General features: G+C 37.7%; 1 protein-coding gene across 2 annotated transcripts; it reads left to right on the top strand.

Annotated features, from left to right (window-relative positions):
- On the top strand, positions 335-2,436 carry LOC109346346. Of its 2 annotated transcripts, XR_002107509.1 has the most exons (4): positions 335-478; positions 970-1,170; positions 1,657-2,058; positions 2,094-2,436. XR_002107509.1 is itself a non-coding variant. In XM_019585854.1 (3 exons), the coding sequence occupies exons 2-3, from the start codon at positions 1,006-1,008 to the stop codon at positions 1,972-1,974; spliced, it is 483 nt and encodes a 160-aa protein (XP_019441399.1). In that variant the 5' UTR covers positions 336-478; positions 970-1,005; the 3' UTR covers positions 1,975-2,392. The 2 variants fall into 2 exon arrangements, 1 of the variants encoding a protein (XP_019441399.1); XM_019585854.1 differs by having other exon boundaries at positions 336-478; positions 1,657-2,392.

The following is a 15,613-nucleotide window of genomic DNA, read 5'->3' as shown; positions in this document are numbered from 1 at the left end:
ACATCAATACCCCACCGATTAAGTAGATCTAATTTGGAACCATCAAGTAGCTTTTTGCTTGACTAATTTCACATAGTCAAACTCATCTCCATTATCAATGTATCTTTAATGTGTTTTTAAGAGTAAAAATATAATGTCAGAATAAATTAAATGATTTACAAGCAAAAACGAGTTACCATTTCCCTGGAGGATCATCCCACATAAAATAACCATAAATACTAAAAATATTTTCAATTCTCAATGCATCATTCCCAAGTTAAACTAAAACTAAGTTAAGTTAATTAAAAACACAAATATATATAGCAAGTGTGGCAGGGAACATGCACAATGCACATCCTGCATTATTCCCACCTCTTCGCTTTCGCAACACCTTCACATTTGAGTTTCTCTCTGCACTTTGATATTTCAATCCTCAATACTCAATTTGTGAATAATAATAATAGAAGATCTCTTTCCTCATCAGCTCTATTCCTCGCAGGTACTATTACTTCTCCATTTCCATTTCCCATTTCCTCTTCGATTTGTAATCTATTTTTAACATATTCAACTGTGTTATTATTTTTTTAAATCAACAATTACCTTTTTCAGCCTTATCCAAAGCTCAATTTTCTCTCTCAAATCTCATTGACTGAATTTTCCGATATTTCCCTAATTTATTTTCAATATATGGTAACAATAAATTCATACTGTTTTGTTTAGATCTGTAGGTAGCCATATAATTTTTTCATGAGGAGAAAAGTGGTTGAGAACTTGTAAACACAAATTAATTAATGATTAGGTTTGAATTTGACCAGATCTTAACCATGAGCTGTTCAAATAAATATTCATACACCATTTCCGAAATCTCGCAATATAATAATAGTATTAGTAGTTTCCTTCGCAGTTTCTTTTGTATTCCTTTGGTTTTAAATAATTTCCTTCTAAATTGAATGTGAGTGTTTGCTATATAATATATCTGTGGGTGAGCAGGTTTATATTGTTAATATAGAAATCAAAGGAAATAAGATGAAGCAATTTAGCATTCAGCAGCAGCAAAACGTTGTCGTATCATCATTCGGCGAAGACATGACAGATTCTCTGATTTGCCCTAAGCCTCGCCGCATCGCGATCTTCAACGACCACTGGTCTTGTTCATCGGGATCTAATCCATTGGACACAATCCTCACCAAGGTAGGTACTCTCTTAATTGCTTTCATTGAATTATTTTCTTTTTATATAGGTCCTGCGATTTAGTGTGAGTTTGATTTATATCCCAAAATAATTTGTTTATCATATTATCTAATCTTAGGAAGTGTTTGGTTCAGATTTGTATTGAGGAGGATTCTGTTCCAAAGCATAATCTGCCGAGACTGATTCTGATTGGCAATGATATAAGTTGTTTATATAAGCTGTTGAATAAACACTGAACACTTTAAGCTTATAATTATTTTTAAACCTGAACCAAAGACACACATTCAATCTATTTTCCCCTAAGATAGATGTTGAAACAGTTTATATTGTTGCCAAAGATCTTCAGACCTAGCAGATTATCGTTTTAGAGAAGCAACCAGTGTTTTTTTCCTATTTTTGTTAACCAAAAACCTTTTTGAAGCTATAGATTGATTAACTTATTACTGTTTTTTTTAGAGGCTAAAGTTCTTGTGGTTGTGTTTGCAGGGAGATTGTGAAACAGAACAACTTTGGTCACAGGTAGCATCGCCATACCCATTTTTTTGTAGTTCACCGCCTAGCAGAGTAACCAACCCATTAGTTCAGGATGCTAGATTTGGGGATGACAATTTTTCCCCATTCTGTTCATCGTCCTGGGCGGTGGTTCCAGCCACCTCTGGTCTGTCCCTGTCTCCATCATCCTCCTCGGCCAGGAAGGGAGGCTGTGTTCGATCTAATTTTGGTAACAATCCAGTTGTGAGGGTCGAAGGGTTCGATTGCCTTGACAGGGATAGGCGAAATTGTAGCATCCCTGCTCTGGCTTAAAACACACATGTCTTGAGAGTTAGTATAATCACACACAAAAAAAGCTTTTGATAGTTGATAGATATAGTAAAGAGGAGTTTTGGATTTGAAGAGAAGATAAAAATAGATCTCGTGCCTGTTTTGTAAATAGAAGTCAGATAATCAGCATGTGTTTGTACATGTCTATAGCATTGTCTTGTGCAGGATTATCGTCTAGTTTTTCTCACAATAAAGGTCAAGGTTATTGTGGAGGGTTATTGGGGTGTCAGTTTTATTCCACGCCCTCTGTTGTCTAATTTCATTCTCTTTTATGTAAGTACTAGTCTTTAGAGGATGGAATTATATTTCATTTTGATTTTAACTAAGGGCTTCAGAAGGCAAATCTGTACAAGGAATGGTTTATTTGAGAATATTTTAGTTAATGGATCATTTGCAATGTGATGAGTGAACAGCATATGTAAAAGAGTTATTTGTTCCCTATTACTTATGTTTCTTGGACAAGGATCCATGTCTCAAAAGATCCCATCTCATGTCCCTAACCAATAATATTTCTCAAAATAATATAAAATATTAATTTATGTTTTTTATAAAAGAAATTCACAATTAAATGACCCACTTTGATTTGTTTGATACATCATTGAGAATACCAATAGATATGGGAGATTTGCATCCATGTTTCTTGTGGGCTTGTTCGTTTTTTGCTCGATTTTCACACCAAATTTTATCTGCTTTTGATGGGGGAGTGTGTTTGTAGCTTTTCTTTCCTTTCTTGCAAATACCAACATTACTTTGTTGAGAGAGAAAATCACACACCCACAAATAAAAAGAATTAGTTCCTTGGCATAGGATAAGAATATCTTCCTCTTAAAAAAAATTGTTTCTCGCAGATACAGAACGAATTTTCTTGGAAAAACACGACAGTTTCTTGCTGACTCATACACCTTTGTTCGTTGTGATGGGTCTGTGATTTTGTCCACGCGTTTGAGGAATTTTTTTAAAGTAGTTTGTATGGTTAACAGATCGGGTGGAATATGTTGGACCTGATCTTTCTACAAAAGAATACACGATCACTATAAAATGAAAGTGATTGGTGCAGATTCTGGATTATATATCATCAAGGTAATTGTTTATTGTGCTTTAAAAAGTTAAAACACGATTTTACTCGCACCCCCATTAAAAAGGGAAAGAAATACCCATGTTCAACTTTTATTTTTATTACTTCTCGTCCGCATGTTACAGAATGCTCTCATAAAAAGCTAAGCACATCACATTAAAAATAATAAAAAATATTTAATTTTTAACGGGAACATACTTTAGTTGGACCCTAAATGTGTCCTGTAGTGCATACTGTTAGATTCTTTTTTGTATACCTCTTACAGGGTTTTGATATATTAAAACATTAGTGCTAATTTCCATATACCTTTTTATCTTTTATTTATATTTCATTTAATAAAAATAAAAATTCAACAATTTATTTTATTTATAATTTAGAAGAAGGTTATTTTGATAAATTATTATTTTTGGGTAAAAATATCAAGTCTCTCAATTAAAAATAAACTAATTATCATTTTGGGTGGAGTTATTGAATAAGTAAAATTTAATATACAAATCAGATTATCTGGCTCTCCAACAACAATGTGTTGGTCTAGCAACGTAAGGTTTCACTAGATCCCTATATAAACTAAAATATTAAGAGTTTGATTCCTAAAAAACACTTGGGAGGAGAAGTCACACACTTTGCGGGGAATTAGTTCCCTACTGCTATGGTGAATCATACCTTTTGAGTATTATCTTTCATCTCTATATATCTCTAAAAAAAAATTATCTAAAATTCAACAACTTAAAGTGCAATTTGGTTGATGAATAACATTATCCTTTTCTTTTTTTGGTAGAAGTAGTCTCTTATGCCTTTTTTGGTATTAACTAGAGATATATTTTTATATTAATATTACATATGTGTAATAATATTAAAATTGTATAATATGAACATATTGCATAATATAACTAAATAGGCCAGCCTATTATGCTTAATATGTCTTTTGGATGGCCTATAGTCTTGTTTGGTAAAGTAAATAGGCTTTTCAAAAAGCTTGAATCTGACCTATTTAGTAAAAAAGTCTGGTCTAACATAATGTGTTATTGGCCAAGTATAGATCCCTAGTAAGTGGTCTAGCCTGTTTCTACCCTTAGATATATCTATCCTATGAGTCAGACATTAGTTCACTTCGTAGTGTATATTTACCACCTCAACTAGTGTTCCTATAAATCCAACCTTTCTTTGTTGTCTGGTATAATTTCCTTTTCTCATTATTCATCAGCTTAGCAAGACCACAAAATGCTTTTAGACGTGTCAACGGAAAGCAACCCCTTTCCTCTACACAACCCATAATCTAACATGGCCAAATTGAGATGAACAAATATTTGTTATTTCAAAGCATATCTCATACCATATCAATGACATTGAAGTAAAAATAAATAAAACAATAAATGTTTAATTTAGTTATCAACATGACATATTTTTATTTATACGAGATAAAATTTAAGACAATAAATCATCGTTAGCTAAAAATAGGGATGGCAAAATGGGCTTGCCCCAACGGACCAGTGTTAAGTGCCAAAATGTTAATGAAATGAATATGATTTTAGGGCACTTTGTTTAGATTTATGATATAATTGCGTACAATTTCTGATAATCTAGTAATCTTGTATTCTTTAGGAATTTAATTATGTGTTGTTGTTTTCAGGGTAAGAAATGATGAATAAATGAGGAAAAAAAGAGAAGAATAAGTTTTTGAATAACACAAGCCTCGCCCAAGCGAGGTAATGGTCGCTCAAGCCATAATTTAGAGGAATATCATCAGAAAACATTGGTACCCCTCGCCCCAGCGAGGGAGCCTCGCTCAGGCGTTATTTCAAGACCAAAAAGCTGATACTTACTGTTTCTCCCTCGCCCAAGCGAGGTGTTCAAGTGTGGAAAGGCAACTTCTCTCGCCCGGGCGAGGTGTTCAGGCATGGAAAGGCCTCTTCTCTCGCTCAAGCGAGAATCTCTAGCTTGAGCGGGAGAGTAGCAGTTAGTGCTTGATATAGGCAGTTTTAGAAGAAAAACAGGGCATCGAAACACTTCTGAAGCAATTCTGAGCACGAAAGATAGGGAGATTAGGATAGAACTCGTGGAAACGATTCTATTTCACATGATACCTTGTATAATTTCATGATTCAAGCATTGTAATAGCGAGAAGGAGTGATTAGTTCTTGCTAAGGGGTTCGAAATGTAATCTTCTAACCTTTGTACTCCTCGATTCGATTCCATTGTAATAGTTATTTGATTTTGGGAAGTTCATCTCGTTATTAATGCATGAATTTAATTTGCTACTAATTTCTTGTTCTTAGGTTCAAGTTTAATTGGGAAATTAAACTTGATACCGAACCTGGATCATCTTGCTTCATAAATCATTACTCTAAGAATGGAGAATGATACATGAATTGCTTTTACATGAAACGTAATGCTAGTTAATTAGTTAAATGTTCAAGGAATTGACATTTTAGCAATTACCTAAGGATTTTAGACTCAAGGGATTGACGTGAATGATTTGAATGACATGCGCATCTGAATCAGTAACTTCATAATTCACTTGGAATTGAATTCATGGATGTCATTGGGAAAGAACAATACATTTTGATCCAAATTTAATTTATTTATCTTTCGTTCAATTTAAAAAATTCATAACTAAAAGAAAATCTTATAAAAATATCATTGTCAATATTGATTAACTAATTCTTGTCGGAATTAGTGTGAATCCACTCTGCTCCCTGAGGACGATATCCCGGTACTTTACCGGATTTTATAACTTTGACGATACAGTGCGCTTGCCGTTCCACAAATATGTAACAAGTTTTTGGCGCCGCTGCTGGGGAGCAATGAGCGATTTACATTAGTTCTTTATAGAATTTATTGAGTCTTGTACATAGTTATTCTTTAATTCTTTTTAGTATAATTAACCCTTGTGCTAACCTTTGTTGTAGTCTTTTTATTTATGCTTTTGCGAGGTAAAGCCACTGAAGAGCGACTACAGTATAATCCAAAGATTGAGAAGTCTGTTAAGAGCAACCGAAAGAAAGCAAAACAAAAGAGACAACAAGGTCCTTAGGAAGCATAGTGTAACTCTGAATCAGCTACAGTCACTATAGTTTCAGAATCTCAACCTGTTAAGATGGAAAATATAAACAATATTGTTGATAATAACCCAAGGCCTAATTCTCCAAGGAGAACATTAGGAGATTATGTCATGTATCAAGGTCGTCGACACTACTCCAGTATTGTGATTCCACACACCGCAAGGACAATGGAAATCAAGCCTGCCTACTTGAATTTAGTCAGTGCTCATCAATTCCCGGGCAAGAATTATGAAGATCCATATGCTCACTTGGATAATTTCTATGACCTAGTGGCTACTATGGGATATTCGGACACTGAGAGGGAAGCTGCTTATATGATGTTGTTTTCGTTTTCCCTCATTAGTGAAGCTAGGGAATGGTTGAAATCACATCCAACCCAAAGCTTAACCACTTGGAGCGACCTGGAAACTAAGTTTTTAACAAGGTTTTTCCCTCCGGCGAGATATGTGCGTGCTAAGTTTGAAATCTCTACATTCAGATAAGGTGCCGATGAAGCTTTTTATGAGGCATGAGAGCATTTCCAAGTGTTATTGAGGAAATGTCTCAATCATGGATTTGAGGATGTTGATCAACTGAACATTTTTTGCAATGGGTTGAAGCCAGACGCTAAGATGATATTGGATGCCGCAGCTTGTGGCACTATGATGGCAGTTGATGCTGAGCAAGCTACTAAAATCATTACTGCACTATCTGCTACAGATAGGCAAGCTCGACACAATAGAAGGACAATAAAAAGATAGGGGTGTTGGATTTGAATACTTCTGATGTTATTCTGGCTCAGAACAAGATCTTGACACAAAAGATTGAGGCCCTTACAAAGCAAATGTCCAAGTTGCCTCAACAATTGAATGTAGTGCAAACTCCTTCTGATCATCAACAAGTGCTACACTGTGAATTTTGTGGGGGTGATCATGTTAATGGTTAATGCTTAATACCTACTAATACACAAGCTGAAGAGGTTCAGTATGTTAACAATCAACCTCGTCGGGCTAATTTCCCCAACAACCTTTTATTAAACAATCAGTTTTCACAGGGTTGGAGGGGAAACCAAAACCAAAATCAAAATTTTGGGTGGAGGCAGAATGCAGGACCATCTAACAGACAACCACCATATCAACCATCTTATCAGCAAGGGCCACATCCACCATTACATTAGAGGCAAACGAATTTGGAAGAGACATTAGAAAAGTTTATGCAAGTCTCTATCTCAAACTAGAAAAATACTGATGCTTATATCAGAAATCTGGAGACTCGGGTGGGTCAGCTAGCTAAGCAAATGGCAGAACAGAACTCAGATAGACAATAATTCTCTGCCAACACTCAAACCAATCCAAAAGAACATTGCAAATCTATCACTACTAGAAGTGGTAAAATCATTGGTAAGGGTATTGGTGAGAACTTGGTTTTTGAAGAAGAAGTTTTGAGAGAGACTGAAGTTGGAGGTTCAGAAGAAGTGATCAGAGAGACATAGAAGGGTAGAGTGGTACAAGATGAGGAAGGGGTTGTCACTAATGATGATGATAGAAGGGAGAACAATGATAAGAGGAAGAGTGACCTACCTCAGTCGAAGGATCTCCCCTATCCAAAGAGACCTTCCAAGAAAGATAAGGAGCGACAATATGCTAGGTTCTTGGATTTATTCAAGAACCTCCAGATCAACATTCCATTCATGAAGGCGATGGAACAAATGCCAGTGTATGTGAAATTCATGATGGATTTGTTGACAAAGAAAAGAAAGTTTTCGGAAGAAACAGTGACTTTAGAAGCTGGGTGTAGTGCTATCATTCAGAGGTCCTTGCCTGAGAAGACCAAAGATTCGGGTAGCGTCACTATTCCGGTCACTATTGGTGAAATATCCATGGGAAAGGCACTGCTTGATATGGGTGCTAGTATTAATTTGATGCCCTTTTCTATGCTGAAAAGAATTGGGAATTTGGAGATCAAGCCTACCAGGATGACTTTGCAACTGCCTGATAGATCTGTTAAATATCCTTATGGAGTTGCAGAGGATGTTTTGGTGAAGGTAGATGGGTTAGTCTTTCTTGTGGATTTTGTCATTATGGATATTGAAGAGGATAAGGAGGTTCCTCTTATTTTGGGAAGACCCTTCATGAAAACTGTCTAAGTTATTATTGACGTTGATTATGGAAAATTGAAGGTGAGAGTTGAAGACCAAGAGGTGAATTTTAATGTTTTTGAGGCTGTGCAGCATCCGAGGGACAAGCAACATTGCTTTCGGGTGGATGTCATTGAGGATTTATTCATGCTCTATGACATTCATTTGAGTAGGAGTAGTCCGTTTGAGAAAGTTTTGAGGGGAGATCTAGAGGGAAGCATTATTGAGGAGGAGAAGTTGATTAAGACATGTGTGGCAGAGTTAGATGCACCCCGCAAGGTTGCATCTAATCAGAATCTATATAAAGAGTTAGGGAAAGAGAAGACAGTTGAAGCTCCAAAGGTGGAGTTGAAAGTTCTTCCTTCAAATTTTAAGTATGTTTTTTTAGAAGAAGGAGGGCAAAAACCGGTAATCATCAGTAGTACCCTTACATGTGATGAAGAACAGTCGTTAATTGGGGTACTAAGGAAGAATGCAGGAGCAATAGGGTGGATACTAGCTGATTTGCATGGAATCAGTCCATCTTATTGCATGCATAAGATCCATATGGAGGAGGATTACAAATCGGCGGCACAACCTCAAAGGCGTCTGAATCCCACTATGAAGGAAATGGTAAAGAAGGAAGTGATGAAACTATTAGATGTTGGGATGATTTATCCCATATCTGATAGTAAGTGGGTTAGTCCTGTTCAGGAGGTCCCAAAGAAGATAGGTATGACTATGGTCATGAATGACAAAGATGAACTCATCCCAACTAGAACAGTCATTGGTTGGTGAATGTGTATTGATTAGTGGAAACTGAATCAGGCTACTCACAATGATCACTTTCCTCTGCCATTCATGGACCAAATGCTAGAAAGATTGGCTGGACAAGAATTCTACTGTTACCTAGATGGATATTCTGGTTATAATCAGATCAATGTTGATCCCCAAGACCAGGAAAAAACATTTTTCACTTGTCATTTTGGTGTTTTTGCATACAGGAAGGTGCCATTTGGACTGTGCAATGCACCGACAACATTTCACAGGTGTATGTTAGCTATTTTTTCTGATCCTGTGGAGCAGTGTATATAGGTTTTTATGGATGACTTCTCGTTCTTCGGGTCGTCATTTGAGAGCTACTTGGAAAATCTGGACATCATTCTACAACGATGTGTTGAGACAAACTTGGTACTAAATTGGGAAAAGTGTCACTTCATGGTGACTGAAGGAGTGGTTTTGGGACACAAGATCTCTTCCAAGGGCATCGAATTTGACAAAGCAAAGATTGGGGTCATTAAGGACCTTCCACCACCACTTAATGTCAAGGAAATTCGAAGTTTCCTTGGGTATGTAGGTTTCTATAAAAGGTTTATTAAAGACTTTTCTAAAATAGCAAAGCCACTCAGCAATATTTTAAACAAAGATACCATTTTTCAATTTGATGCTGAGTGTGCCAAATTTTTTGAAACCTTAAAACAAAAACTGATTTATGCTCCTGTTATAGTAGCGCCCGACTGGCATCTTGATTTTGAACTTATGTGTGATTCTAGTGATTATGTCGTTGGTACGGTACTAGGACAACGAAAGTCTAAAGTTTTCCATGCCATACACTATGCTAGTAAGATACTCAATGAGGCACAAGTTAATTATGCCACCACAGAAAAAGAACTATTAGCTAAAGTGTATGCTTTAGAGAAATTTAAATCTTATTTGATTGGCTCCAAAGTGATAATTTTTACTGATCATGTTGCTATAAAATACTTGCTAACTAAATCGGACTCCAAGCCGAGATTGTTGCGTTGGGTTTTGTTGTTGCGGGAATTCAACTTGGTGATCAAGGATAAAAAAGGAGCGAGAGTTGTGTAGCAGATCACCTGTCAAGACTGGTCAATCAAGAGGTCACACTAAGAGAGTCAGAGGTGTGGAGGAGTTTCCTGATGAGAAGCTTCTCTTGGTTCAGGAAAGACCATGGTTTGCTGACATAGCTAATTTCAAAGCTGCAGGGGTCATTCCTGAAGAGTTGTCATGGCATCAAAAAAGAAGATTCTTGCGAGATTCTCGTCACTATGTGTAGGACGACCCTCATCTGTTTAAGACTGGGTCGGATGGACTTTTGAGAAGGTGTGTATCCACCGAAGAATCTAAGAGCATCATATGGCACTGTCACAGTTCGCCATATGGAAGGCACTTTAATGGAGAGAGGACAGTTGCTAGAGTCCTCTAATCTGGCTTCTACTGGCATTCTGTGTTCAAGGATGCACATCAGTATGCACAGTAATGTGATAAGTGCCAGAGATCAGGCGGGATCTCGAAAAGGAACGAGATGCCATTGAATAACATTCAGGAAATTGAGGTGTTTGATTGCTGGGGAATTGACTTTATGGGACCACTTCCACCATCGTGCTCACAAGTATACATACTAGTGGCGATGGATTATGTGTCCAAATGGGTAGAGGTCGTAGCTGCACAAAAGAATGATGCTAAGACTGTGATCAAGTTTTTAAAAAGGAACATATTTAGTCGGTTTGGCACACCTCAAGTACTTATTAATGATGGAGGATCACATTTCTGCAATGCACAATTGGAGAAGGTCCTACAACATTATGGTGTCCAACATAAGGTAGCATCACCTTATCATCTACAAACAAATGGACAAGCGGAGGTGTCCAATCGAGAGATCAAGAGAATTCTGGAAAAAACAGTGTCAACTACAAGGAAGGACTAGTCTCTTCGTCTGGATGATGCATTATGGGCCTACAGAATAGCATTCAAAGCACCCATAGGATTATCTCCATTTCACCTAGTATATGGTAAAACATGTCATTTTCCTGTAGAGCTTGAGCATAAAGCATTATGGGCCCTCAAGTTTTTAAATCTGGACCCCAAAGCAGCAGGTGACCAAAGGAAACTTCAGTTACAGCAGTTGGAGGAGATCAGGCTCACTGCCTATGAATCCTCCAAGTTATACAAAGAGAAGGTCAAGCTGTATCATGATCGGAAGATCCGTCAAAAAGACTTACGGGCGGGTCAAAGTGTGATGTTGTTCAACTCTTGGATGAAGTTGTTTCCGGATAAACTAAGGTCTAAATGGTCAGGACCCTTCCTAATTAAGGAAGTTAAATCACATGGTGCAATCGAATTGCAAGACCTGGCATCTTAGAGGAGCTGGATAGTCAATGGCCAGAGGGTGAAACCTTGGGTGGTGAAGTCGAGCGGCTCACCACAATCATCATTTTATCAAAAACTTAACAAAACAAGCGTCGAGCTAATGACGTTAAACAAGCACTAACTGGAAGGCAATCCAGCTTTATTTTCAGCTTGCATCAGTATACAAACAAAACAAGAACAAAAGAATTTATGGGCAATTGTCGCCCAGGCCAGGAGGGTGGCCTTTCAGTCCCAAACCCATCGCTCAAGCGAGACATCCTCGCTTAAGCATAATTAATTTGAGTTACTCTCTGTTTCTCCCTCGCCCAAGCGAGGATGATAGGCCTTTCAGTTCTGGAGCCTCGCCCGGGCGAGAGGGTGCAAATTCTTCAGCTCTGAAATCTCGCCCAAGCGAGAGTTCCTCGCCTGGGCGAGAGGACACGAGTTTTATTTTAAAAAGGGGGTTGTGGGGTTCATTTCCTCACACCCCATTGCAAAGAAACCAAATATAAACTCCAAGCTTGTGCCCTCTTCAAGAGTTGGATCCTTTCATCATCTATTGCACACGCACTAGCAAGTATCGTGAGCGGAATGTAAGTGCATTTTTCATTTCATCATATTCTCATGTGTGCATTGCGTTAAGATTCAATCATTTTAGGCACATTTTGGGATGGATTATTTTCTCTCGATGCTATATTGTTGTTATTGCTCATTGCATTGTATTATGGAACCATGAGTATCATCATCAAAAGAAACTGGGGTTTCTGCATGGGAAACCCCAATTTAGCTCATAACTGTGATATTCATGCGTGATTAAATCGTTCATTGTGTTTTAATAGGAAAAAAAAATCTGTGGCTAACAAGAACCCCCATCCCAAGAAGTTAAGAGGAACTTCAACTTCACATGCCTCTGAGTATGACCGGACTGTGTTCAAGAAAAAAGGGAAACAAGAATGATATACCCTACTCCTGAACTGGGTTTTCGTTCCCGAAAGGAGGGTACAATTGCAAACGGATGAATATCCCGTTTTCACAATACCTTTGACTTTTTTAAAATGGTGGGGAGTGGCAACCCCAAATGACAAGTTCGACCCAGATGTCGTTTGTGAATTCTATGCCAATGCTTACCCATTGGAGGGAGAAGAACTTGCATACAAATCTTGGGTCCGGGGGAAGACTATCTTGTTTGACAGAGACACTGTCAATGATTTGATGGACAACCCTTTTGAATCACATGAGGGGGAATTGTGTCAGTTTTATGTTGCTGAAGTTGATGGTAAGTTCACTATTGAGGAGACTGTTGCGTAACTATGTGTACTTGGAAGGTCATTTAGCACCAATCCGGATGAACAACCCCTCCGGATTTACCAGAAGCATATGACTGCTCTGGCCCAAGTTTGGATGATATTCTTGCTGCACAACATGATTCCAAACAGTCACGTGTCGTCATTGCCCCTTTCTGATTGTTGCATCATTTATGCTATCGTGAAGGGTATGACGATTGATGTGGCTAAGATCATTGTCACGGAAATATACAAAGCAATCGTCAAAGGAGGCAAGAAGGGATCTTTGGGGTTCCCATCATTGATAACCGAACTCTGTGCTCAGAAAGGGGTTAAGGTTAACAGAACTGAGAAGATAAAACCCCCGATCACCATGCAGTACATCTGTCAGAACTGCAAAGAGGAGACTGGGGTACAGCAGGGTGATAGTTCTCACCATCCACAGTCACCTCCGCAACCGTCATTCCCACCTCAGCAGCCAGAGATGCCTCATTCGACACCTTATCAGGGAACCACTCAGGAGCAGCTTCACCAGCTCACATTGCATATGGAGCATATAGAGCTCCAAAATGACATCCTGAGACAAGAGCAGGTGTATTAGCAGTAAGGGCTATATGTTGTTTTCCAACATTTGAGTCCAGGGAACCAATTCTGGGGTTCCTTGGACACTTTCACCCAATAGTTCCCTTGACCTGGGGTCAGGCCTATCTTTCTGGAGGGGGCAGGACCTTCCGGAACCACTAGATATGGCACTACTAGAGATGGTATAGCTGGAGAAGGTGATAATCATGAAGATGATGATATGGATTTCATACTCTGATGAGCCTTTGGGCTAAAAATGGTTTCTCTGTACTTGTTTTGTTACTTATGATGTGTAGTTTAGGATGTATGTTTAGGCTGTATGTTTAGAATCAATGTTTAGGATGTATGTTTAGGATTGATGTGTAGGATGTAAGTGTAGGATGCATGTTTAGGCGGTAGGTGTAATTTCATTATGTACTTTGTGTTTTGTTGTTTGTTGTTCAAGTTAAGTAACAAATGTAGTCGATGAAAATGTGTCTAGTTTAAATGTGTTTGATGAGTTCAATTGTGTAGTTATGCTATAGACATATGAATTGAAATGTGATATAAGACTCTGATTGAGATTGATTGGGGTTCTGAGTTTGACTGTTTTCGGGATGTGGATGTTGATTCAGACAGTGATCGAATAGGTTGAATAATGAGAAGTTAGTCAAAGGATAAAAGCTTATAGCCTAGTGAGTGAGTGCACCCTAAACACAGATGAGTGTCTTTGCTGGATCTCACTAATGAACTTTGCCTGATTTTTTATTGACATTAAGCATGGAATAATATGGAAATGACTAAGGCTTAGTTTAGGATAGTTGAACTACAGCCAGAAAGCCTACCCGGATATTTCATGAACCATTTTTGCTAGCCCCTTTGAGCTGGAAAAAAAAAATTGTGTAAACTATGCACCTAAGCCACATTGAAATGTATTAATCCCCATACCTTTGGAGATAGATCATTAGTGCATATGAGTCTTGGTGAGAAATGGGAATTAAGTTTGTCAATATGGAGGTAGTGAAATCAAAAAGTCTCAAAAGAAAAGAGTCGGTTGAAGAAGAAAAATTACATGGTTGATGGAAAAGAGCATGGTACAACAAAATGGGAAAAGGAACACGGAAAGAAAAGGTAAGTATGCACTAGTGGTCCACCTCCCTTTTAGAATCCTAGAAAAACCAATATTTTTTGTAGCCAGGCCTCATTACAACCCTGATGAAGTCCTTATATGGCTTGATTGAACTGAAAGGCAAAGTCAAATTGTTCTAGGTCCAGCAAAGAGATGAGGGAAACACATAACATGTGAGATTAAGAGAGTCCTATGATAGAACTGAGTAGTTATTCATGCTATTCTGTTTGAACTTGAACCGTATGTGCATTATGTTATCAGTTGGAACTTGGTACACTATGATTGATCATGAAACATGTCTCTGTGAACAAGTAAGTGAATCTAGCCGATGGCATGATTGGATGAGTAATTGTTTTGAAAATCAAATGTATTGAAATGATTTATATTGTGTTACTTTGCTTGAGGACAAGCAAGATTCTAGGTTGGGGAAATTTGTTAAGTGCCAAAATGTTAATGAAATGTATATGAGTTTTGGGCACTTTATGTGGATTTATGATGTAATTGCATACAATTTCCGATAATCTAGTAATCTTGTATTCTTTAGGAATTTAATTATGTGTTATTGTTTTCAGGGTAAGAAATGATGAATAAAGGAGGAAAAAAAGAGACGAATAAGTTTCTGAACAGCACAAGCCTCGCTCAAGCGAGGTAATGGTCGCTCAAGCCATAATTCAGAGGAAAATCATCAGAAAACACTGGTACCCCTCACCCAGGCGTTATTTCATGACCAAAAAGCTGATACTTACTGTTTCTCCCTCGCCCAAGCAAGGTGTTCAAGTGTGAAAAGGCAACTTCTCTCGCCCGAGAGAGGTGTTCATGCATGGAAAGGCATCTTCTCTCGTTCAAGCGAGAATCAATAGCTTGAGCGATAGAGTAGTAGGTAGTGCCTGATATAGGCAGTTTTGGAAGAAAAATTGGGCATCAAAACACTTCTGAAGCAATTTTGGGCACGAAAAATAGGGAGATTATGACAGAACTCGTGGAAACGATTCTATTTCACACGATACCTTGTATAATTTCATGATTCAAGCATTGTAATATCGAGAAGGAGTGATTAGTTCTTGCTGAGGGGTTCGAAATGTAATCTTCTAACTTTTGTACTCCTGGATTCGATTCCATTGTAATAGTTATTTGATTTTGGGAAGTTCATCCCGTTATTAATGCATGAATTTAATTTCCTAATAATTTCTTGTTCTTAGGTTCAAGTTTAATTGGGAAATTAAACTTGACACCGAACCTGGATCATCTTCCTTCATACATCATTAC

Source organism: Lupinus angustifolius, chromosome LG04 (genome assembly GCF_001865875.1).
Source record: "Lupinus angustifolius cultivar Tanjil chromosome LG04, LupAngTanjil_v1.0, whole genome shotgun sequence".
In the NCBI taxonomy this organism is placed as follows: domain Eukaryota; kingdom Viridiplantae; phylum Streptophyta; class Magnoliopsida; order Fabales; family Fabaceae; genus Lupinus; species Lupinus angustifolius.
Note: the sequence above shows the minus strand (reverse complement) of the source record. Positions and strands in the feature narration are given on the sequence as shown.